Source organism: Ranitomeya variabilis, chromosome 1, assembly GCF_051348905.1.
Source record: "Ranitomeya variabilis isolate aRanVar5 chromosome 1, aRanVar5.hap1, whole genome shotgun sequence".
In the NCBI taxonomy this organism is placed as follows: Eukaryota; Metazoa; Chordata; class Amphibia; order Anura; family Dendrobatidae; genus Ranitomeya; species Ranitomeya variabilis.
Window position 1 is genome coordinate 772976967 of NC_135232.1, and position 25817 is coordinate 773002783.

At 47.9% G+C, this 25817-nt stretch overlaps 1 protein-coding gene across 2 annotated transcripts in view; it reads left to right on the forward strand.

Annotated features, from left to right (window-relative positions):
• DOT1L (DOT1 like histone lysine methyltransferase) overlaps positions 1 to 25817 on the forward strand; it is a 177248-nt gene that overhangs the window by 126969 nt on the left and 24462 nt on the right. For both annotated transcript variants that reach the window (XM_077271942.1, XM_077271943.1), the window contains exons 19-24: positions 6939 to 7064; positions 8454 to 8896; positions 9052 to 9187; positions 9298 to 9441; positions 21896 to 22010; positions 24663 to 25189. In XM_077271942.1, the coding sequence (XP_077128057.1) occupies positions 6939 to 7064; positions 8454 to 8896; positions 9052 to 9187; positions 9298 to 9441; positions 21896 to 22010; positions 24663 to 25189 (1491 nt within the window). The remainder of the gene's footprint in view (positions 1 to 6938; positions 7065 to 8453; positions 8897 to 9051; positions 9188 to 9297; positions 9442 to 21895; positions 22011 to 24662; positions 25190 to 25817) is intronic.

Consider the following 25817-nt stretch of genomic DNA (forward strand, 5'->3'; position numbering starts at 1 on the left):
TGCTGTTGTAGCAGATTACATGCTCCATGCAGCTCTGGATTCAGCAAGGGGAGTCGCGGGGATAGCATCAAACGCCATCACGATTCGGCGTATCCTCTGGCTGCGGGAATGGAAAGCGGACGCAGCCTCAAAGAAGTCCCTCACGCACCTCCCCTACCTCAGTGGGAGACTTTTCGGTGAACAGTTGGACACTATGATATCCAATGCCACAGGGGGTAAGAGTACTTCTCTTCCCCAACTGAAACCTAAACGCACTTACAAGAAGCGTAACCAAACTCGATTCCGATCCTTTCGGAATTCCTCCGGCTGGTCCGTCTCACGTCCAGTACAAAATCGTTACCGTTCCCCACGCAGGGACAACTCACGATCGACGCAAAGGTCGGACAAGACCTGGCAGTCAAAAGCAGGCCAGTCTAAGCCCAGAGGAGGAAAATCTCAGACCTTCTCCTCCTCATGACTCACGGACTCCGGAAGACACCACACCAGTAGGCGGCCGACTTTTGCTCTTTCATCAAGTCTGGCTGCCTATTACAGAAGACAGGTGGGTCACGGAACTAGTGTCTTCCGGATACAAAATAGACTTCACCTCCAACCCACCGGACCGGTTCTTCCTCTCTGTCCCCCCAAAACCGCCAGCCAAGGCTCGAGCCTACCACCAAGCGGTCTCCTCGCTTTGTCAATCAGGAGTCATAGTACCGGTACCCACGACCGACCGCTTCCGAGGGTTCTACTCCAATCTGTTCGTAGTTCCCAAGAAAGGAGGCAGCGTACGGCCCATACTAGACCTAAAACAGCTCAACAAATATGTACGGGTCCGTCATTTCCGCATGGAGTCCCTTCGGTCCATCATTGCGTCCATGGAGAAGGGAGAATATCTCGCCTCCATAGACATACAAGACGCATACCTGCATATACCCATTGCACCTGCCCATCAGAGGTTTCTCAGGTTCGCAATAGGCCAGGACCACTACCAATTCGTGGCTCTCCCCTTTGGACTCGCCACGGCTCCCAGAGTGTTCACCAAGGTCATGGCAGCCACCATGGACGTCCTGCACTCCAGAGGCATAGTAGTCGTTCCATACCTGGACGATCTACTCATCAAGGCTCCCACCTTCAAGGACTGCGAGCTCAGCGTCTCAATCACAACCGATACTCTCAGTCGCATGGGCTGGTTAATCAACCTACAAAAGTCATCACCAACCCCGAGTCAGTCCCTGACCTTCCTGGGAATGTTATTCAACACCTCCAGGGGTCTAGTGCTCCTTCCCAAGGACAAGGCACTGGCTCTCCGACTAGCAGTTCGCACCCTCCTCCGCAAACCCCCTCGATCTCTCCGGTTTGCCATGAGAGTTCTCGGCAAGATGGCAGCGGCAATAGAAGCTGTCCCATTTGCCCAGTTTCACCTCAGACCTCTCCAACTAGCCATTCTCAAGTCCTGGGACAGGAATCCCTTTTCTCTCGACAGGGAGTTCCAGCTAACATCGTCAACCAGGAGGTCCCTGCACTGGTGGCTCAAGCCAACCTCGCTAGCAAAGGGGAAATCCTTTCTCTCAGGTCAATGGAAGGTCCTGACCACCGACGCGAGCCTGACGGGTTGGGGTGCGGTGCACCTACACCACAGGGCACAGGGCAAGTGGTCCCCAGCGGAAGCGACCATGCCCATCAACATCCTGGAAATTCGTGCCATCCTACTGGCATTGAGGGCCTTCCATCACTTACTGGCAGCCTCTCACATCAGGATACAGTCGGACAATGCCACGGCTGTGGCATATGTGAATCATCAAGGGGGGACCCGCAGTACCCAGGCGATGCGGGAAGTGTCACATATCCTCCGCTGGGCGGAGGACACAGGGTCGGTTCTTTCGGCGGTCCACATTCCGGGTGTGGACAACTGGGAAGCAGACTTCCTCAGCCGACAAGGAATAGACTCGGGAGAGTGGTCTCTCCATCCCGAAATTTTTCAACAGATCTGTCTCCGCTGGGGGACCCCGGATGTGGACCTTATGGCATCCCATTTCAATGCCAAGGTCTCCAACTTCATTGCCAGAACACACGATCCGCGGTCGCTCGGAGCAGACGCTCTGGTTCAGGACTGGACCCAGTTCCAGCTTCTGTACATTTTTCCACCTCTCCCCCTGATATCCAGAGTGGTGAGGAAGATCAAACAAGAGGGAGTTCCAACCATCCTCATTGCACCAGACTGGCCCAGACGCACATGGTACGCCGACATCGTACAACTCACAGCAGACGCCCCTTGGCGTCTCCCCGACCGCCACGATCTTCTATCACAAGGGCCGTTCTACCACCAGAACTCAGGGGCTCTCAATTTGACGGCGTGGCCCTTGAGACCTGGGTTCTAACCCAGGCAGGGCTCTCGGCAGATGTCATTGGAACCATGATCAGAGCACGGAAACCAGCCTCTGCCAAGATTTATTACCGTACCTGGAAAGCTTTCTTTACCTGGTGCGAATCTCGTGGCCAGATCCCACTCCCTTATTCCATACCCAAAGTACTTGGTTTTCTCCAATCGGGTCTGGAGGCCAGGCTGTCCTTGGGCTCGCTTAAGAGCCAGGTGTCAGCCCTCTCAGTGCTTTTTCCAAAAGCGCATTGCTACCAAGCCGCAAGTAAGGACTTTCCTTCAGGGGGTTTCCCGATTGGTTCCCCCCTACAGACGACCACTAGAAACGTGGGACCTCAACCTGGTCCTGACAGCATTGCAGGAACCACCCTTCGAACCTCTTAAGGAGGTCCCGCTCCGCCTTCTTTCCCAGAAGGTGGTTTTCCTGGTGGCAATCACCTCGCTACGCAGGGTGTCTGAACTGACAGCACTCTCCTGCAGACGGCCTTTCCTGGCATTTCACCAGGACAAGGTAGTTCTTCGTACGGTCCCATCCTTCCTCCCGAAGGTTGTGTCCGACTTCCACCTCAATGAGGAAATTTCACTACCATCCCTTTGTCCGGTTCCGGTTCATAGAGTGGAGAAGGCTCTGCATACGCTTGACCTTGTCAGGGCTTTGCGTATATACGTGTCTAGGACTGCGTCCTTCCGGAGGTCTGATTCCCTTTTCCTCCTTCCGGAAGGCGGCCACAAGGGTATGCCAGCTTCCAAAGCTACTCTTGCCAGGTGGATCAAATCCACCATACAAGAGGCGTATCGCCTTAAGAATTCTCCTCTTCCAGCCGGTATTACGGCACACTCTACACGGGCGGTAGGGGCCTCCTGGGCCATTCGGCACCAGGCTTCGGCACAACAAGTGTGTAAGGCGGCCACTTGGACTAGCTTACACACGTTTACTAAACACTACAGGGTTCATACCCAGTCCTCAGCGGACGCGAGCCTGGGTAGACGTGTCCTGCAGGCGGCGGTGCCCTAAGTGTACGGGCCTGTCTGCACAATATTCGTCCATTGCTTCCCACCCAGGGACTGCTTTAGGACGTCCCATGGTCCTGTGTCCCCCAATGAGGCGACAGAGTAAAGGAGATTTTTGTGTACTCACCGTAAAATCTCTTTCTCTTAGCCTCTAATTGGGGGACACAGCTCCCACCCTGTTGCCCTTTCCGGGCTGTTGTAACTGTTGAGTTCTCATATTGTTTCTTGAGCTCGTACATAGTTGCCTTCTTACAGGCATAATTATGTTATTCATGTTACGTTCCTCCTACTGCTTTTGCACAAAACTGGAGAAGGCTGATGCCGTCCAGGGGTGTATACTGCACAGGAGGAGCCACAGTTAATCTTTTTCAGATTATGCATAGTGTCGCCTCCTAGTGGACAGCAGCATAACACCCATGGTCCTGTGTCCCCCAATTAGAGGCTAAGAGAAAGAGATTTTACGGTGAGTACACAAAAATCTCCTTTTTTTTTTTTTATTGATAGATCAGGCGATTCTGAACACAAAGATACCAAATATATGTATGTTTGATTTTATTTTTGTTTTATTTTGAATGGGGCGAAAGGGGGGGTGATTTGAATTTTTATATATTTTTTTTTAATATTTTTAAAAGCTTTTTTTTTAAAAAAACTTTTGGCATGCTTCAATGGTCTTCATAGGAAACTATAATAGAGGCGATATTCTTCTATATAGCAGATTTACTCACTTGCTATGAGCGCCGCCTGGTGGTGCTCATAGCAAGCCGGCACTGATAACCATAGAGGTCTCCAGGAGACTTCAGGTTGTCATGTCAACACATCGGTGACCCGTCGATCACTTGACGGGGGTCACTGGTGTGCGTATTTCCAGCGCGATTGCCTTAAGCGTGATTTAAATGCCACTCTGTTTACAGCGGCATTTAACTGGTTAATAGCCGCCGGTGGATCGCAATTCCACCCGCAGCTATTGCGGGCACATGTCAGCTGTTCAAAACAGCTGACATCTCCCCAGAAAGATGTGGGCTCACCGTGGGAGTCCGACATCCGCATAAATATACGCCCGATGTTGGAAAGGGGTTAAACACCCCAGCATACATCCACTATTTAAAAAAAAAAAAAAAAAAAAACTATCCCTGTGCTGCTAACTACAGATCGGTCTCTAATCTCCACTTCATCTTTAAGCTCCTGGAACACTTGGTTCGCTCCAGTCTAATCCTCTATTAATCAGATAACTCTCTTCTTGATCCTTTACAATCTGGTTTCCGCTCTAAAAGGTACCGTCACATTAAGCGACGCTGCAGCGATATAGACAACGATGCCGATCGCTGCAGCGTTGCTGTTTCGTCGTTGTGTGGTCGCTGGAGAGCTGTCACACAGACAGCTCTCCAGCGACCAACGATGCCGAAGTCCCCGGGTAACCAGGGTAAACATCGGGTTACTAAGCGCAGGGCCACGCTTAGTAACCCGATGTTTACCCTGGTTACCAGTGTAAATGTAAAAAAAAAAAACACACTACATACTTACATTCCGGTGTCTGTCGCGTTCCCCGGCGACTGCTTCCCTGCACTGTGTAAGCGCCTGCCGTAAAGCAGAGCGGTGACGTCACCGCTGTGCTCTGCTTTACGGCCGGCCGGCGCTGACACAGTGCAGGGAAGCTGACGCCGGGGGACGCGACAAACACCGGAATGTGAGTATGTAGTGTTTGGTTTTTTTTACATTTACACTGGTAACCAGGGTAAATATCGGGTTACTAAGCTCGGCCCTGCGCTTAGTAACCCGATGTTTACCCTGGTTACCAGTGAAGACATCGCTGAATCCGCGTCACACACGCCGACTCAGCGATGTCAGCGGGTGATCAGTGGCGAAATAAGGTGCTGGCCTTCTAGCTCCGACCAACGATGTCACAGCAGGATCCTGATCGCTGCTGCGTGTCAAACATAACGATATCGCTATCCAGGACGCTGCAACGTCACGGATCGCTATCGTTATCGTTGTTCAGTGTGAAGGTACCTTAACACTCTACTGAAACTGCCCTCACTAAAGTCTCTAATTACCTACTTAAAGCTAAATCCAATGGTCACTACTCTCTGATTCTCCTGGATCTCTCTGCAGCATTTGACACTGGATCACCAGCTCCTCCTCATTATGCTCCGCTCTATCAGGCTCAAAGACTCTTTTCTCTCCTGATTCTCCTCCTACCTCTCTGACTGCTTCTGTAGTGTATCTTTTGCTGGCTCCTTTCTCCTTCCCCTTACTATCTCCCTCCTTTTCTCCTTGTACACCGCCCCTATTGGACATCAGAATCGGATTTCAGTACAATCTCTATGCTGGTGACACCCAATTATACACATTGTCTCCTGTCCTCAACCCTGCATTACTGCAAAATGCCAGTGATGGTATTATGTCCCTCCCTCTATCTTATACTGAATCTTTAAAAAACGTAACTCCTTGTGCTTCCTTCTCCCTCCACTAACCTTCTTATGTCCAACATTACCATTTATGTGTAGTTCCACGGTTACTCCCCAGCAACATGCCCTCTGTACTGTCCACATACTGGCTGGTCACCGGTTCATGCAGCGTTATGTGCATCTTTATTACATTGATGGCTGTATTGTACACTATAAGCATATTTTACCGTTTACCTTTCATGTCCCCCCATTTCCTCACAGACTGTAAGCTTGCGAGCAGGACCCTCACTCCTCTGTGTTGTGTTATTCTGTAATGTCTTTATTGTCTGTACAGGTCCCCTGTGTAATGTAAAGTGCTGCGGAACATGTTGGCTCCATAGGAATAAAATGATTATTCTGTTTATGGTCAGTGTAATGAGAGCCAGGCCTGATGTATCCAGTCGCCAAGTCCACATGGTTTTCTTGACGTGCTTCACCACGCCATTTTATAGTGCAATCCACCTGTTAGCTCAGAAAACAATATTGGGGGATATTATTGAAGGGTTGCCCAGTAGTGGACAATCTCTTTAGTCAGATGCAAGTATGCAAGTTTTATTTTTTATTTTATACTACTGCCTGGGGCATTTAATGAGAGGCTGTTTGGTAGGACACATTCCCTTCAATAGCTGTGAAGCTATGCTTGTAAAACTGCTTTTTATAGTGTAATTTTTCAATTGCTCATATACCTACTACATTAGAACGGTTTTCTTGGCTTGATGAAAATCTATCCAGCCAGTGCTGTGCCATCTATTTAGTAGCCATATAAACACAAATGTAGATTTTTTTTGTTTTGTACCACTGGTAAAATTGTGTAAAAAGCCATTCAAGGGCCACGAAGCTTTGCAGGTAGAAGGGATTGTCCACTACTGGACACCACTTTATCGATAGCACTTGGTGTTCCCTGGCCATTTGATATAATAATAATCTTTATTATTATATAGCGCTAACAGGTTAATGTCCCCTTAGCTTTGTAGGGAAAAATTGAGTTTATCTGAATTTCTTGGCGTGGTTTGCATCTGCTGTTAAGCTGGACCACACCGTCATACAGTTAAAGGCAAAATGACTACTTCTACACACCTAATACACCAAAAATCATGTCGCTTTTGTTCTGTTTTCACTTATAGCTGAAGGCCCGCTGTGAAGAGTTAAAATTGGACTGGAATACACTGTCCCTGGAGAATCTGTTGAAGGAGAAATCAGCACTGAAAAATCAGATTTCAGAAAAGCAAAAGCATTGTTTGGAGTTACAGGTCAGTGATATTTTGCAGTATTTGGTTGTATTTATTAAAGGGGTTGTTCACTACTGGATATTATTAATAATAATAATAATAATAATAATAATAATAATAAATATTATTATTTATTTATTTATATAGCACCATTAATTCCATGGTGCTGTACATGAGAAGGGGTTACATATAAGGTTATGGATATCGTTCACAGTAAACAAATTTACAATGACAGACTGGTACAGAGGGGAGAGGACCCTGTCCTTACGGACTTACATTCTACGGGATAATGGGGAAAAGACAGAAGGTTGGGGGTGCGGCACATCTGGCGGTGGTGGTTTTCATCCCTCCAGACCTGTGTTGCTCCTGTGATGTCAGCGCGGTTATTCCCAGTTGATGCATGACAATAAACGTTAAGAATGAATTGTTTAGTAGTGGACAACCTAATATATGGGTATGGTAAGTAAACTGGCTATAAAGATGATGAAGCGCAGAAATGAATTAACATTTCTTCTTGTATATGCAACCGTTGTTTGTAAACACACATTCCTCATTTGATGAAGCAGCATGCATAGCTTTTCTGGAACGTGCATAATGCCTTTTTCCTTACCCTTTACACAAATTCACAACTTTTATTTCATACTGTATATGCTAACTGTATATTGTATGGACTGTACCCCTGAAGTTCTCTAAATAGGAGCAGAAGTTCCTATCACAGTTACTGATGACTACTAGGCAGCTCATGTGACCCATTAATAATGTAGCAGATGACCGTTCAGCCTTTTGACTTTGTACTTATAATATATTGGCTTACGAAGTGGAATATAGAGGCAGAGAAGGCATTGTCTCTAGCTGCTGGGATTTAAAGGAGTTTAGAGGAATAAAATGCAGAGTGTAATGTGGAATTCAAGATGGAGGCTGAAGAGTAGGCTGAACTGTAGGGAAGTACAGCTTATAAGGCTATGTGCACACGTTGCAGATCCACAGCAGTTTTCCATGCCTTATACAGCACCATGTAAACCTATGAAAAACCAAATCCGCTGTGCACATGCTGCAGAAAATTCCGCACAGAAACGCAGCGGTTTATTTTCCGCAGCAAGTCACTTCTTTGTGCGGAATCCGCATCGTTTTACACCTATTCCATTATAGGTATCCACAGGTGTAAAAACGCAGGTGAAATCTGCACAAAATCCACAGAAAACCTGCAGGTAAAACGCAGGTCATTTTACCTGCGGATTCTGAAGAATCCGCGTGGAAAAATCCGTAGTGGAATCCGCAACGTGTGCACATACCCTAAAAGTGCAGTGTGTGCAGACAATCAGGTGGGGTTGCAGGGATGGAAAACAAATATTTTAAAAGCTGACCTCGCTATTTACATGCTTTAACCCTTTGCTCATTCTTTATTTTCAGATCAGCATAGTAGAGCTTGAGAAATTTCAAAGGCAACATGAATTGCTTCAGCTAAAATCAACCACATTATCGGAGGATCCACCCCCAAGTAACAGTCGCTCGAAGGGTAGTTTTTCAGCTCGCTACCCACCAGAGGGATCACAAACTCGTCTGCTCCCTGCTCAGTCATCCAGCATCAACGGCATGAGCCCTGAACCCTTATTGAATGGTCATGCTTCTCACTATGAATTGTACCACTCATGTCGTGGTGGAGGGAGTAGGCCTTGCTCTAAAGAAAGCACACCATCTCGTGTAGATCACAATGATCTAAATGCATCACGGCACAAGGGTGACAAAAATGGCCAGTCTCAGCCAGACTACACACGCTACTCTCCTGCCAAAATTGCTATGAGGCGTCATCTTAATCAAGATCCTAATTCCAAAGGCCCAGACATTGTTCATAGGTACGAGAAACTTGTTTCCTTGATGTTCTTGCTCGTCTTATAACTTTTTTCACAAACCTCTCCAGTGAGACATTTAGAGGGCACCATGTAAAATATTTTTTTGATTTGCTTTATTGGCATTAATGTACTTTCTTAATGTTGTTTGTTGTATTTAGAAGTGAAATGGTGAGAGAAAGTGGCTTTTTGTCATCGAGTTCTGGAATTTTAAATGGTATCCAGCTAAGTCCACAGGAGTCTCACCCTTCATCTCCCGAGGCTGGACAGACCGCAATGGAAAGAGGATGTGATAAGGTGGGTGAATACTGTAGATTATTGTACACATTTTAATCACAAACTGCACAATTTAACTTTATACTTTGCAGTTAGTTTTTTAGGTCATCGTTGTTAATATTTTCTTTCAGATATCCAGAGATTATTCTTCTGCTCCTAACCTTGAGACCATCACCAGTTTGCCTATTAGTATCCCACTTAGCACAGTCCAACCTAACAAGCTGCCAGTCAGTATACCTCTGGCCAGTGTTGTCTTGCCAAGTCGTGTGGAAAAGGTACGATAATGATCTGTTGTTCCTTGTATCCAACTTATAGGCCAGGTTTCTGAACAGTAAATCCTTAAGTTCTGAGGTCTACCATACTGCATTGTATCTCCCATTGCAAACTGTTAATTGGCAGAAAGAATGTTGTATTACATGTTGTCTATTCTAATTATTGCATGTCTTTAGTAAAACGAAGTCACTGCAACAGATTCTACTTATATCATTGATATTTGGGCATATTCGCTTAAATCTTCTAGTATATGTTTGTGGTGGTCCACTTAAAGGGAACCTATCACCCCGTTTTTTTCGGTATGAGATAAAAATACTGTTAAATATGGCCTGAGCTGTGCATTACAATAGTGTAGTTTGTGGACCCCGATTCCCCACCTATGCTGCCGAAATACGTTACCAAAGTAGTCATTTTCGCCTGTCAATCAGGCTGGTCAGGTCGGATGGGCGTGGCTTCTTCCCCCAGATATTGCGTAGTTTTCCGTTGGTGGCGTAGTGGTGTGCGCATGTCCAACGTCCCCAATCCTGCACGGGGGGGTGAAAATAGCAGCGATGTCCGCTATTCCATTGGTGGTCGGTGGGCGCGGCCATCTTCCTTTGGCCGCGCGTGCGCAGAAGCGGCGCTCTGCTGGCCGCGGCTTCAGGAAAATGGCCGCCGCGATCTCCATCTGCGCACGCGCGGCATCCCGCGGCCATTTTCCTGAAGCCGCGGCCAGCAGAGCGCCGCTTCTGCGCACGCGCGGCCAAAGGAAGATGGCCGCGCCCACCGACCACCAATGGAATGACGGACATCGCTGCTATTTTCACCCCCCCGTGCAGGATTGGGGACGTTGGACATGCGCACACCACTACGCCACCAACGGAAAACTACGCAATATCTGGGGGAAGAAGCCACGCCCATCCGACCTGACCAGCCTGATTGACAGGCGAAAATGACTACTTTGGTAACGTATTTCGGCAGCATAGGTGGGGAATCGGGGTCCACAAACTACACTATTGTAATGCACAGCTCAGGCCCTATTTAACAGTATTTTTATCTCATACCGAAAAAAACGGGGTGATAGGTTCCCTTTAAGTTTTACAGATTAGTTATGTGAGTTAAAGGGGTATTAACACAAAAGACATTTATCACCTACCTATGGGATAGATGATAAATGTCCGAAAACTGAGGGACTGACATCACAAGAAAAGTTGCCCTAATCTCTGTACCTTTACCATCGTTATTAGCAGAGCTGTGGAGTCGGTAAGCCACAGTTGCGACTCCGACTCCTGGATTTTATCAGGTTCCGACTCCTTCATAAATGGCCAATTCGTAACAATAAATTTACTGTTGTAAAATATTAACATCGTGCTTATTCAGTTTCTCACCATCATATAAGTAATCAGACCACTTAGAGCAAAAACTATATTTATTAGAATACAATTAGAATATAGCAAATAACTTTTATAAACTTTTATAAACTCTTGTTAGTAAATATGCAATAAACACTGTTATGCAGTTAATAAGAAGAAATCTATAAATTTGTCCTCAGAAAAAGTATTGCCTCTTTCAGATCCTCCTTCATGGATGCCCTCAAATCTGATCTAATTATTTTGAGAGCAGAGAACAACCTCTCTACACTAACTTGGGTTGGTGGCAAAGCAGTAACCACTCGGGCAACATCTCTGACAATGTCAGGATACAGAAGAATCGCTTGTTGCACTGTTATTTTTGATGAACGGTCAAATTTCTCAATTTCTTTTAGTGCACATGAAAAATTCTGCTGAAGTGTATTGGCTGTGTTCTTTGATGGGGATGACTCTTCTTCTATGCGGGAACGCTTTGCACGGTCCTTGTGATCCAAATATTTTTCGAAATTAAATTCTTCATCAGTTGATGAGGGTGAAGATGTGGCAGGACGACCAAATTCTTCTTGTTCCTCCTGACTGTTATGCAACCCTTTCAACCTTACTGCTATTTCAAACAGAGCTTCTTTTCCTTTAGTTAGCTGTTAATCATCTAGAAGAATCCGATGCATTGGGTCTACATAAACAGCTGCCAAAAGAATGTTATTAATAGTAGCTCCTCTCTCCGTTTCATTGATGTAGCAATGCCACTTGCAATTAACCCTCCTCTTTGGGACAGGCGAAACATCAGGTTCTTCCACTCCTTCGAGAAAATACCTGGAGTTAAGTCCTCTGCTTGTAATTTTTTAGTCACTGTAAATGGGTGCTCTAGCAATTTTTCCAGCTCATTCCACTGACTTTCATTTAGCGTCAGTTGAGGGTTCACCATGTCTACAAGAAAGGTTTTCAGTTCAACCAAGCGCTGAATCATTAAGTAAGTACTGCCACATCGTGTGGCTTGATCAATAATTGCCCCTTTTCCAGCACGTCTCTTCAAAATTGAGTCAACTTTAGGGGTTCTGGCAACAGTAGCCAATTTTCTCACCTTGCCAATCAGTGCAGCAGCATGTCCTTCTTGCAGACTCTCTTATAGCCAGCTGTAGCGTATGCACAACACAGCGCATGTGATGAATGAAAGAACGTATTGACACAGTTTCAACAAGATCATCTAAACTATCATGTTGCTGTTCATCTGAAGCAACTTCAGTTTGCTCCTCAGTTACAATACTGTGTTCCTCTATTTCAAATATTTCTGTGTCTGTGGACCCAGACTGTTCTTCTAGCTGCTGGTCACCATCATTACTCTCATTCATTAGCTTAATAGTACTTCTCATATTTGAAGCATTGTCAGTTACGACAGAAAGAACCTCCTCTTTTTTAAGTTCATAGTCTTGCAGAACCTTTTCCACCAAGACCTGGAGAATCTCACTGGTGTGATGAGCTTTGGTGTCTTTTACTGCCAATGTCTTGGTAACTATTTCATTTTTGTCACAAACAAATCGGACATTGATGGCAAAATAGTTCACTCTGTGACGTGTGCAGGCATCCATTTTAAGAAACAGAAAGCGTCCCTTGAGAGTTTTTTTAAGTTCTTCCTTTTGTTTAAAAGCTTCTTCGATTACTAATTTTCTAATACTCTCTGTCTCCAGAGAAACACCAAGCTTGCGGTCCATTTCCCCATTCAGACACATAAAAGCTGGTCGTGAAAATAATGAAATAGGCACACTATCCTTTACAACAAGCTCTATGATCTGTTTTTTAAATGTATCTACTGTCATTGTCACAGTAACTTTGTCACTGACAAAATATCTTGCAACTGATGGCTGCAAAGTTCTCTGCTCCTTTGTTTGGCTGGAAGAGCTGGTTCATTGGTTTGGATGCAGTCTTTCTCATCCACTGCTTTCAGTACTTCTAGATGAAAGCGCTGTAAATGTCTCTTTAGATTAGAAGCTCTGGTAGGAGCATTTTTATCTTTGCCTGAATATGCACTGATCTTGGCTTCACAGCATTTGTTTTCGTCTGGATCATTTGTCATACACTGACAGACATAATGTTTTCTATCTTGAGTGATGGTGAAATGTTCAAATACAGCTGATTTAATGTGACGCTTCTTTGACATTCTCAGGTTTTTAATTCTGCATTCACAATCCAAATGACAATTGTTTTTCCTAAAAACAATTGTACAAAATTATTGCCAGGTCGTACAACTGATATAGTGGTCAGTAATACTGTTATTCCTCATGTACTCACAGTTAACTGATGCAAAGTTTGTTGAAAGGATAATACTTCTTACAGTCTTCCTCTTCTGAGTAGCAGCTGTGAGATGCTTGGAAGACGCACACCTAGTAAACATCTAGTCTAGAGGAGGAGCTTTACTACTAAGAATTTGCAACACATTTTCACTTTCAGTTTCATACATTGTAAGTAGGGGGGTTGGGGCAGCATGAGGTTAACCAAGTATAAGATTAGATAAGGGCAGTGGAGAACAGTGACACACAAGAAGTAAGGGTACTGTCTCACAGTGGCACTTTTGTCGCTACGACGGTACGATCCGTGACATTCCAGCGATATCCATACGATATCGCTGTGTCTGACACGCAGCAGCGATCAGGGACCCTGCTGAGAATCGTACGTCGTAGCAGATCGTTTGGAACTTTCTTTCGTCGCTGGATCTCCCGCTGTCATCGTTGGATCGGTGTGTGTGAGACACCGATCCAACTATGCGTTCGCTTGTAACCAGGGTAAACATCGGGTTACTAAGCGCAGGGCCGCACTTAGTAACCCGATGTTTACCCTGGTTACCATTGTAAAAGTAAAAAAAACAAACAGTACATACTCACATTCCGGTGTCCGTCAGGTCCCTCACAGTCTGCTTCCCGCCCTGACTGACTGCTGGCCGTAAGAGCAGAGCACAGCGGTGACGTCACCGCTGTGCTGTGCTTTCACTTTACGGTGGCACTCAGTCAGTCCGGGAAGCAGACGGCAAGGGACCTGACGGACACCGGAATGTGAGTATGTACTGTTTGTTTTTTTTACTTTTACAATGGTAACCAGGGCAAACATCGGGTTACTAAGCGCGGCCCTGCGCTTAGTAACCCGATGTTTACCCTGGTTACCCGGGGCCTTCGGCATCGTTGGTCGCTGGAGAGCTGTCTGTGTGACAGCTCCCCAGCGACCACACAACGACTTTCCAACGATCACGGCCAGGTCGTATCGCTGGTCGTGATCGTTGGATTGTTGCAGAGTGTGACAGTACCCTAAGAAATGTCTCTATCTCCAGCAGAACTGCTTATCACTGTTGTTCATAGTTTGATAGAACATATATATGTGAGTAACATTTATAAAATTCATATGAAAGTTCAATTATGAAATATTAATACATTTTTACTCTGTCGACTTATTGGGGGACACAGGACCATGGGTGTTATGCTGCTGTCCACTAGGAGGCAACACTGCATAATCTGAAAAAGATTAACTGTGGCTCCTCCTCTGCAGTATACACCCCTGGACGGCGTCCGCCTTCTCCAGTTTTTGCTTATTGTCGCATAGGAGGCACACCTAAAAGATTTTTACTCCATTTTTTCCGACGGGATTACAGATAAAGAAAAGAGGGTCTCCTGTGAGACTCCCGGCATGGCTCCTTCCTCGGCCCCCTATTATGGGGTGCCCAGTTGAAGTAGAGATGGCTATTCCCCATGTTGCTCGTTCCCCAGTCCCTCGGGTGCTGGTTCGAAGTTGAGACCCCCCCTCCTTCCCCAATTCCTTTTGGTTTCTGGGTTGAGGTCGAGGCGAGGATAAAGGCCCCTGAAGGTGTGACAACAGCACCCTCCCTAATCCTCCTCTGGGGGTATTAGGTTGAGACGCCTCAGGTAGGGCCTGTACAGGCAGCATTCTACAGCTCCCAGCAATGGGCCAGCACGCTGCGCCTGCATCCAGGGACCCCAGCCCAGCTGCGGGCTCCTGTTGGGGCCGGGGGGAGTGCAGGCAGGCATGGCACAGACAGACACAGGGCTCCCTGCACCCCTGTCTCTGCGGCAGCACCAGCTCTATACTGCCTCAGGGAGACCCCAACCGGGCTCCCCCTTCCGCTTATATCCCCACCGCCATCCTGCCTTTAAATCCAGGGGGGGTCCGGTTCAGATCCGACCCCCTCCCGGACTTTCATGCCGGCCTGGAGCCCTTCTGGGCCTCAGGCATCTAATTTAGGCCCCGGCTTCGGCCTAGCTGAAGCCGCCCCCCGGATGACAAATATGACACTATAGTGTCATAAAGGGGTGGATCGAGACAGAAAGGGTGCGTTTTTACACAGCCTTGCCGCCTTTTTTCCAGCTCTCCGCCCCCTTCTCCCTTCTCAGCAGCCATTTTTCTGCTGCAGATTAACCCTGCATCTCCCGGTCTGCAGGACCAGGCAGCCAGTCTCCGGGGGGCACAGGACTGTGGATCTTCGGCGCTGGACCTAGGGGCACACTGGTGGGGTAAGATCACAGCTGGGTTTTTTACTCAGCTGTGAATCCGTATTACCTATAAGGCTCCCCTATAGGTTTCTCTACCCTTGTAAGGTCCTCTGCCGGCAGCCCTTCTGCACTCTGTGCACAATGCTGGGCTCAAGGTCCAAGAGAACCAGGCAGAACTGCTATTATGCATTTTGCACAGCCTGCGGGACCGCTTTCCCCAGTGGCAGCACGTACCCGCATTGCCAGAACTGTATACAAACTAATGTGTCAGAGCCCCAAGAAGCCCCTGCCAATGCCTCGGTGTCTAATGCCACGCCGGAATGGGCTACTCAGATATCGCTATCTATGACGCAGTCTATAGATAACCTAACCTCCACATTGCTTCAGGCTCTGCAGGGTCATGCCTCGGCTATGACCGTTACCCAGCAAAGGGAGAGCTTGACTCAGGAACAAGATGACCCTGGCACATCCACGTCTAGGTCAGGACGCAAGCGGACCCATAGATCAAGTCCATCTGCGTCATCCCATAGCACACGGTCATCCCCCTCTAGGGAGAGACACCGTAGCTCCAGGTCATCTAGACCGTCCCATTCCAGGGACAGACAATGCAGATCTCCGCAATCCCTGAGCAGAGAAGGCCTCCTCCCCAGCTCACCCAGCAGGGGACGCCTCAGTGATACACAGGATTCGGAAGGCATCTGCGACTCTGACTCAGACAGGGAAACGGAGGGGTCCCTGATCCCAATCCCTCCTAGCAATACAGCGCTAGTTGAGGACATAATCTCTTCCATCCATCGGGTGCTGGACATTTCTGATCTGCCACCAGAGGCCCCAGAACATAAGATTTCCTTTGAAGGACCTCTGAAGCCGCCTAAGGTTTTCTCTAAGAACCCAGAGTTTAAGGCGATCCTTAAAAAGCAGCTCTCACAGCCTGAGAAAAAATTCGCTAAGAGCAAATATCTGGAGGCAAGGTACCCCTTCCCACAGAAGGACACCAAGCAATGGACCGATCCACCCGAAGTGGACCCCCCAGTCTCTAGGCTAGCAACACAGACCCTCCTTTCACTGCCAGATAGCTCAACCCTCAGGGACGCAGCAGACCGGCAGGTAGAACGCATGGCTCATTCAATTTTCGAGGCAGCAGGGGCATCGCTGGCTCCCGCGTTCGCCTCAGTTTGGGCTGCCAAGGCCATTCTGGCCTGGGCAAAAAATTTACAAGCTCTCCAAGCATCCGCTCCTGAGCTGTCGGACCAAGCGGTTCAAATAGCAGTTGTAGCAGACTACATGCTTCATGCAGCTCTGGATTCAGCAAGGGGAGTAGCGGGGATAGCATCAAACGCCATCACAATTCGGTTTATCCTCTGGCTGCGGGAATGGAAAGCGGACGCAGCCTCAAAGAAGTCCCTCACGCACCTCCCCTACCTCTTTGGGAGACTTTTCGGTGAACAGTTGGACACTATTATATCCAACGCTACCGGGGGTAAGAGTACTTCTCTTCCCCAACTCAGACCCAAATGCACTTACTCGAAGAGTAACCAAACTCGATTCCGATCCTTTTGGAATTCCTCGGGCTGGTTCATCTCGCGTCCAGCACAAAATCGTAACCGTTCCCCACGCAGGGACAACTCACGATCGACGCAAAGGTCGGACAAGACCTGGCAGTCAAAAGCAGGCCAGCCTAAGCCCAGAGGAGGAAAATCTCAGACTTTCTCCTCATCATGACTCACGGACTCCGGAAGACACCACACCAGTAGGCGGCCGACTTTTGCTCTTTCATCAAGTCTGGCTGCCTATTACAGAAGGCAGGTGGGTCAGGGAACTAGTGTCTTCCGGATACAAAATAGACTTCACCTCCAATCCACTGGACCGATTCTTTCTCTCTGTCCCCTCAAAACCGCCAGCCAAGGCTCGTGCCTACCACCAAGTGGTCTCCTCGCTTTTTCAAGCAGGAGTCATAGTACCGGTCCCCACGACCGACCGCTTCCGAGGGTTCTACTCCAATCTGTTCGTAGTTCCCAAGAAAGGAAGCAGCGTACGGCCCATACTAGACCTAAAACAGCTCAACAAATATGTACGGGTCTGTCACTTCCGCATGGAGTCCCTTCGGTCCATCATTGCGTCCATGGAGAAGGGAGAATATCTCGCCTCCATAGACATACAAGACGCATACCTGCATATACCCATTGCACCTGCCCATCAGAGGTTTCTCAGGTTCGCAATAGGCCAGGACCACTACCACTTTGTGGCTCTCCCTTTCGGACTCGCCACGGCTCCCAGAGTGTTCAGCAAAGTCATGGCAGCCACCATGGACGTCCTACACTCCAGAAGCATAGTAGTCGTTTCATACCTGGACGATCTACTCATCAAGGCTCCCACCTTCAAGGACTGCGAGCTCAGCGTCTCAGTCTTAACCGATACTCTGTCGCATGGGCTGGTTAATCAACTTACAAAAGTCATCTCAACCCCGAGTCAGTCCCTGACCTTCCTGGGAATGCTATTCTACACCTCCAGGGGTCTAGTGCTCCTTCCCAAGGACAAGGCACTGGCTCTCCGCCTAGGAGTTCGCACCCTCCTCCGCAAACCCCCTCGATCTCTCCGGTTTGCCATGAGTCCTCGGCAAGATGGGGGCAGCAATAGAAGCGGTCCCATTTGCCCAGTTTCACCTCAGGCCTCTCCAACTAGCCATTCTCAAGTCCTGGGACAGGAATCCCTTTTCTCTCGACTGGGAGTTCCAGCTAACGTCGTCAACCAGGAGGTCCCTGCACTGGTGGCTCAAGCCAACCTCGCTAGCAAAGGGGAAATCCTTTCTCACAGGTCAATGGAAGATTCTGACCACCGACGCGAGCCTGACGGGTTGGGGTGCGGTGCACCTACACCACAGGGCAAGTGGTCCCCAGTGGAAGCGACCATGCCCATCAACATCCTGGAAATTCGTGCCATCCTCCTGGCATTGAGGGCCTTCCATCACTTACTGGCAGCCTCTCACATCAGAATACAGTCGGACAATGCCACGGCTGTGGCATATGTGAATCACCAAGGGGTTACCCGCAGTACCCAGGCGATGCGAGAAGTGTCACACATCCTCCGCTGGGCGGAGGACACAGGGTCGGTTCTTTCGGCGGTCCACATTCCGGGTGTGGACAATTGGGAAGCAGACTTCCTCATCCGACAGGGAATAGACTCGGGAGAGTGGTCTCTCCGTCCTGAAATCTTTCGCCAGATCTGTCACTGCTGGGGGACCCCGGATGTGGACCTAATGGCATCCCACTTCAATGCCAAGGTCTCCAACTTCATGGCCAGAACACACGATCCACGGTCGCTCGGAGTAGACGCTCTGGTTCAGGACTGGACTCAGTTCCAGCTGCTGTATATTTTTCCACCTCTCCCCCTGATATCCAGAGTGGTGAGGAAGATCAAACAAGAGGGAGTTCCAACCATCCTAATTGCATCGGACTGGCCCAGACGTACATGGTACGCCGACATCGTACAACTTACAGCAGACGCCCCCTGGCGTCTCCTCGTCCGCCACGATCTTCTATCACAAGGCCCGTTCTACCACCAGAACTCAGGGGCTCTCAATTTGACGGCGTGGCCCTTGAGACATGGGTTCTAACCCAGGCGGGGCTCTCGCCGGACGTCATTGGAACCATGATCACGGCACGGAAGCCAGCCTCTGCTAAGATTTATTACCGTACCTGGAAAGCTTTCTTTACCTGGTGCGAATCTTGTGGCCAGACCCCACTCCCTTATTCCCTACCCAAAGTACTTGGTTTTCTCCAATCGGGTCTGGAGGCCAAGCTGTCATTAGGCTCGCTTAAGAGCCAGGTGTCAGCCCTCTCAGTACTTTTTCAAAGGCGCATTGCTACCAAGCTGCAAGTAAGGACTTTTCTTCAGGGGGTTTCCCGATTGGCTCCCCCCTACAGACGACCACTAGAAACGTGGGACCTCAACCTGGGCCTGACAGCATTGCAGGAACCACCCTTCGAACCCCTTAAGGAGGTCCCGCTCCGCCTTCTCTCTCAGAAGGTGGTTTTCCTGGTGGCACTCACCTCGCTACGCAGGGTGTCTGAACTGACAGCACTCTCCTGCAAACGGCCCTTCCTGGCTTTTCACCAGGACAAGGTAGTTCTTCGTACGGTACCATCCTTCCTTCCGAAGGTTGTGTCCAACTTCCACCTCAATGAGGAAATGTCACTACCATCCCTTTGTCCGGTTCCGGTTCATAGAGTGGAGAAGGCTCTGCATACGCTTGACCTCGTCAGGGCATTGCGTATATACGTGTCTAGGTCTGCGTCCTTCCGGAAGTCTGATTCTCTCTTTTCCTCCTTCCGGAAGGCGGCCACAAGGGTCTGCCAGCTTCCAAAGCTACCCTTGCCAGGTGGATCAAATCCACCATACAAGAGGCCTACCGCCTTAAGAATTCTCCTCTTCCAGCCGGTATTACAGCACACTCTACACGGGCGGTAGGGGCCTCCTGGGCCATTCGGCACCAGGCTTCGGCACAACAAGTGTGTAAGGCGGCCACTTGGACTAGCTTACACACGTTTACTAAACACTACAGGGTTCATACCCAGTCCTCAGTGGACGCGAGCCTGGGTAGATGTGTCCTGCAGGCGGCGGTGCCCTAAGTATAGGGGCCTGTCTGCACAATATTCGTCCATTGCTTCCCACCCAGGGACTGCTTTAGGACGTCCCATGGTCCTGTGTCCCCCAATGAGGCGACAGAGTAAAGGAGATTTTTGTGTACTCACCGTAAAATCTTTCTCTTAGCCTCTAATTGGGGGACACAGCTCCCACCCTGTTGCCCTTTTCGGGCTGTTGTTACTGTTGAGTTCTCATATTGTTCTTTGAGCTCGTACATAGTGGCCTTCTTATAGGCATGTCTATGTTATTCATGTTACGTTCCTCCTACTGCTTTTGCACAAAACTGGAGAATGCTGACGCCGTCCAGGGGTGTATACTGCAGAGGAGGAGCCACAGTTTATCTTTCAGATTATGCATAGTGTCTCCTCCTAGTGGACAGCAGTATTACACCCATGGTCCTGTTTCCCCCAATTAGAGGCTAAGAGAAAGAGATTTTACGGTGAGTACACAAAAATCTCCTTTTTTAAAGCTGGAGTTGGTACATTTCTACCGACTCCAACCATAACTAACTCCGACTCCACGACTCCGACTCCACAGCCCTGGTTGTTAGGATTAAAGGATTTGTTTTGTCTAATAATGCTATTATTCTGCATACATCCAGTTATTCTGCATGTTGATAGTGTTAGGCTGGGTTCACACGTGAGTGCAATGCGAGAAACTCACGCGACTCTCTCGCATCAATACCCAGCACTGCCGCCGACTCTCAGGACCGGAGCATGCGGCTGCATGTATTTCTATGCAGCTGAACGCTCCTGTCCCAAGTGCCGGCAGCAGTGCCAGGTATTGATGTGAGAGACTCGTGCGAATTTTTCGCATTGCACTCGCAAATGTGACCCCGGCCTTATGGAGGTGCTCAGCTGCTGTACTAAAAGTGTTGCACCCAGCAGAAAATTAACTTGATTTCTCCCGGGAGACACCAGCTTTCAGTCATATAGGCGTGGCTAGTCACTAGTAAGTATACCGTGAGCCGCGACTGTAATCACGCACTGGAACTCTGACAGCTCACTCTTCAGTGCCTCAGTGCAGACCCGGCTGTCAGTGCTGGGGTGTGCTTACAATATACTGAGTGATGACCAACTGTGCCGACATGACTGAAAGCCAGCAGCTCCTGGGAGAAAAAAAGTTCATTTTCTCCTGGGTACCACACGTTCAGTACAGCAGCCAGGCATCTTTTATAATACTATTAACCTGCAGATTAAACGCACATCTACAGGTTTGTAGCATTATCAGACCTGATGGGTTCCCTTTAAATGGAGCTAATTAGTAGCACATCACTGCTGCTGCTCCACTCATGTCAGAGACTGATGGAAATAGCCGAGCATAGCACTTGCAAGAAAGAAAATAAAAACAACTCTACCACTATTGCTTAAAGTGGTTGTCCACTACATTTACATTGATGCCCTATTCTTAGGCTAGGACATCAATGTCTGTCTCTACTTGCAGAATCGGAGGGTGCACAATTCAGGCCGGTGAGATGTTGCTACTGTTCCAGATAATCATTCACACACTGAGGCAGAAGAGCTATTATCCCTTTAATGTTTTTGCAATGAACAATAAACCGCTATATATTAGAATAGTTTTTTTTGTTTTCTTCCTATAATAGAGTTCACCTTACAGTATAATGGTTGCATTTTATAGTGCAGCGTTTTCAAAATCAAGGGATGCCAATAATGTAATATTGTAGGCAGTTTTTATTTTTTCCAAACACTTTAGTTGAATGTACTTTAATACACTGCAACACTTCTGTATTGCAGTGCATTATGTCCGTCCCTGCTTTACTGATGTGGTTACCCTGCAGCACCCCGCTATTGTGACCAGCCCCATCTATCAGTAAAATAACCTGGGTTCTGCTGTTTATATTGTACACAATTGTGGACCCAAGTTCCTTTCTGTTTTTCGCTCTTATACCATTATTGTTTGCCATAACCTCTTTGGATATTTTAACTTGACTAACTTCTGACTTCTCATTCCAGAGAAACAGTCCCAGTCCTGGTTGTCATAGCCGAGACAGCTCATGTATTGATAATCAATATGGTGCTACTACAAACCTCAATTATGCTGCTGTCTCCAAGTCGCTGGCTACCTCAGGTAACATAGGTTTATATTTATTTATTCAGACACTTGCCTATACATTACTCCATCTGTGTAGTTTGGTTTCCGTATTTCACGCACCGACGAAAGGACAATTTCAGAACAATGAGTCTAAAATTGTTTTGTCATTTATTTTTAACAAGTTTTTTTTAAAGATATGCTTTTGGTCTGTTTGATTAGTTCCTTTATTGTATTTATTTGGCTTTCTTATTGAAAGTTGGGTGTTTTTTTTATTTTGGTTTTTTTTGGGGTCGGTTAATTCAAAGCTATACCTAAAAGACCCAGCCCTTGCTCCGGTCACCCTCTCCGTCTGAGGGCATCCATTTATTCAACCAAGTATAGCTTTCAACTGAGTAGGTGTATGGTGTAGCTCCATTATGATGGTGGACTAGTTCTCTTTCAGGTTTTGTATCTAACCAGTTTGCTGCCATAAGTTTGTGGGTCTTCACATTTTCTGTGCAGCCAGTTTACCCATAATTTTTAGTTATATAGCGCCATCTTTTCTACAGCACATTACGATTTTGTTTATGTAATATATGATATCCAATAAATCTGTTGGGCCTGCAAAGTAGCTTTTTTAAAAAAAAAATTAAAAAAAAAAAAAAAGATTGAACACCGCTCTTCAAGTGTGATTAGTCTGTATGTTCTTCCAAACACTGAGGACATCTTGCATCTAAGCACATACCCATATGCTGAAAAATACACTCTGAATCAAAAACAGTTGCTGTGTGCCAGATTTAATCTGATTTTAAAGAGTTTGTCTGGTCTTAAGCAAACCTCACATTGCAAGCATTGCATGTTGTGGGGATTTTCCAGCGACGGGTGTGACACCACAAGTGTGTAATTTTCATACATGCAGTCATGTGCCAACTAGATGGGCAGAAGTAGGCAAATTGCATATTTGTGGTCAAATGAACACCCGTTCCTGAGAATCCTCGAGGCGCGCATTGAGGATTCACAACTCTGCAGTTACATAGTGACGTACGTGTATGTGTATATATTTGTGTGTGGCTAGATAATATAGATCAGTACCTCACACTTCCTCCCTCTTTTGCTCCCTCCCTCTGTGGCTCCCTTTCTTCCTTGCCTCCCTCTGTGGCTCCCTTTCTTCCATTACTCCCTCTGTGGCTCCCTTCCTGTCTGGCTCCCTTTCTTCCCTCTGTGGCTCCCTTTCTTCCTTCCCTCCCTCTGTGGCTCCCTTTCTTCCTTGCCTCCCTCTCTGGCTCCCTTTCTTCCTTCCCTCCCTCTGTGGCTCCCTTTCTTCCTTGCCTCCCTCTCTGGCTCCCTTTCTTCCTTGCCTCCCTCTGTGGCTCCCTTTCTTCCATTACTCCCTCTGTGGCTCCCTTCCTGTCTGGCTCCCTTTCTTCCCTCTGTGGCTCCCTTTCTTCCTTCCCTCCCTCTGTGGCTCCCTTTCTTCCTTGCCTCCCTCTCTGGCTCCCTTTCTTCCTTCCCTCCCTCTGTGGCTCCCTTTCTTCCTTCCCTCCCTGTGTGGCTCCCTTTCTTCCTTCCCTCCCTGTGTGGCTCCCTTTCTTCCTTCCCTCCCTGTGTGGCTCCCTTTCTTCCTTCCCTCCCTCTGTGGCTCCCTTTCTTCCTTCCCTCCCTCTGTGGCTCCCTTTCTTCCTTCCCTCCCTCTGTGGCTCCCTTTCTTCCTTCCCTCCCTCTGTGGCTCCCTTTCTTCCTTCCCTCCCTCTGTGGCTCCCTTTCTTCCTTCCCTCCCTCTGTGGCTCCCTTTCTTCCTTCCCTCCCTGTGTGGCTCCCTTTCTTCCTTCCCTCCCTCTCTGGCTCCCTTCCTTCCCTCCCTCTGTGGCTCCCTTTCATCCGTCCCTCCCTCTGTGGCTCCCTTTCGTCCTTCCCTCCCTCTGTGGCTCCCTTTCGTCCTTCCCTCCCTCTGTGGCTCCCTTTCTTCCTTCCCTCCCTCTGTGGCTCCCTTTCTTCCTTCCCTCCCTCTGTGGCTCCCTTTCATCCTTCCCTCCCTCTGTGGCTCCCTTTCTTCCTTCCCTCCCTCTGTGGCTCCCTTTCATCCTTCCCTCCCTCTGTGGCTCCCTTTCTTCCTTCCCTCCCTCTGTGGCTCCCTTTCTTCCTTCCCTCCCTCTGTGGCTCCCTTTCTTCCTTCCCTCCCTCTGTGGCTCCCTTTCTTCCTTCCCTCCCTCTGTGGCTCCCTTTCATCCTTCCCTCCCTCTGTGGCTCCCTTTCTTCCATTACTCCCTCTGTGGCTCCCTTCCTGTCTGGCTCCCTTTCTTCCCTCTGTGGCTCCCTTTCTGCCTTCCCTCCCTCTGTGGCTCCCTTTCTTCTCTGGCTCCCTTTCTTCCTTCCCTCCCTCTGTGGCTCCCTTTCTTCCTTCCCTCCCTGTGTGGCTCCCTTTCTTCCTTCCCTCCCTGTGTGGCTCCCTTTCTTCCTTCCCTCCCTCTGTGGCTCCCTTTCTTCCTTCCCACCCTCTGTGGCTCCCTTTCTTCCTTCCCTCCCTCCCTCTGTGGCTCCCTTTCGTCCTTCCCTCCCTCTGTGGCTCCCTTTCTTCCTTTTCTCCCTCTGTGGCCCCCCTCTCTTCCTTTCCTCCCTCTCCCTCCCACTGTCTCTCTTCATAAACATATTACATATATACACAGATTTTTGTAAAGTATACACTTCTATATATATTCCTCTAATTTTCAGGTTTCTTTTACCCAACCTGGTCATCCTTGAATGGACCAGTTTTGAACAGCCATGGATCAGAGACAGACTGCATGGATGACTCCTCAAATTCAGGCACGCTTTCAAACTCGGGAGGATCTCGTAGTTCCACTCCTTCCCATCACCAGCAAATCTCTCAGCGGTCACCTGCTCACTATGCCATATCGAATAGTCCACGCACACTTCAAGACCCAAGCAAGCTTTCGGGTGACGGAGAAATAGACACAAGTGACGCTGAAATAGAAGCCAAGAGGCGAATAATCTTTACTATAACCAGTGGAGGCGGAGGTTCCTCAGGGAGGTCGCCATCAAGCAAACATAGCCCTTTGACTGCCACTATCCGCATGGAGTGTGGCACAGGACAGGATAGTAGGAAACGTGCAAACAGACGGAAAAGATCCTCAACAAGCAGTCACTCCTTGATGGTATCTCCCAAGCGACGATCACTTCCAACATCCCTTGGTCTGAGCGGATTTGCATCAGGGTCTCCACTGAATATCAGCTCCATGGTACAGAGTGTTGCTAAGTATTCTAAACCACATTAGGGTTCCATGCATATTATGCTGTTAAATCCTTAAATGCCACTATCAATCTCTGACAGCACCATTTACAGCTTGCAGCCTGGGAGTGCACCATTGCACGCACTCATCAGACCCCCACAGCGCGATTGCATGGTGCTGAAGAGACACTATGGCAGTCGGTGGCCTAGTAAGTGCCCTATGAAGAGCAGCCTGTGGCTTTCGTTCATAGACCCGATTGTTTCTATATGCTGCCTTATTGGGGTATTGTCGTATATAGTTAAACCTACAATTATTTGATCGTTTGAAGTCCCCTAAGAAGACTAACAAAGTAAAAGTTCATTTAAAAAAAAATTTGGGGGGACATTTTAAAAAAATATATATTTGTATAAGTTTAAATACCCCTTTTTCCCCATTAAAACTAAAGAAAGCAAATTAAAAATAAACTTGTATGATACCTTCACATCAGTAAAAGTTCAATATGCCAAAATATACAATTATCCCAGTTGGTAAACTGCATATCAAGAAATAAAAATCAGAATGGCAATTTTTTTTTCTGCAACACTAAAAAAAAAAAAAAGTAAAATAAAATGCAGTAGGAAGTCAAAATGTATCTGCC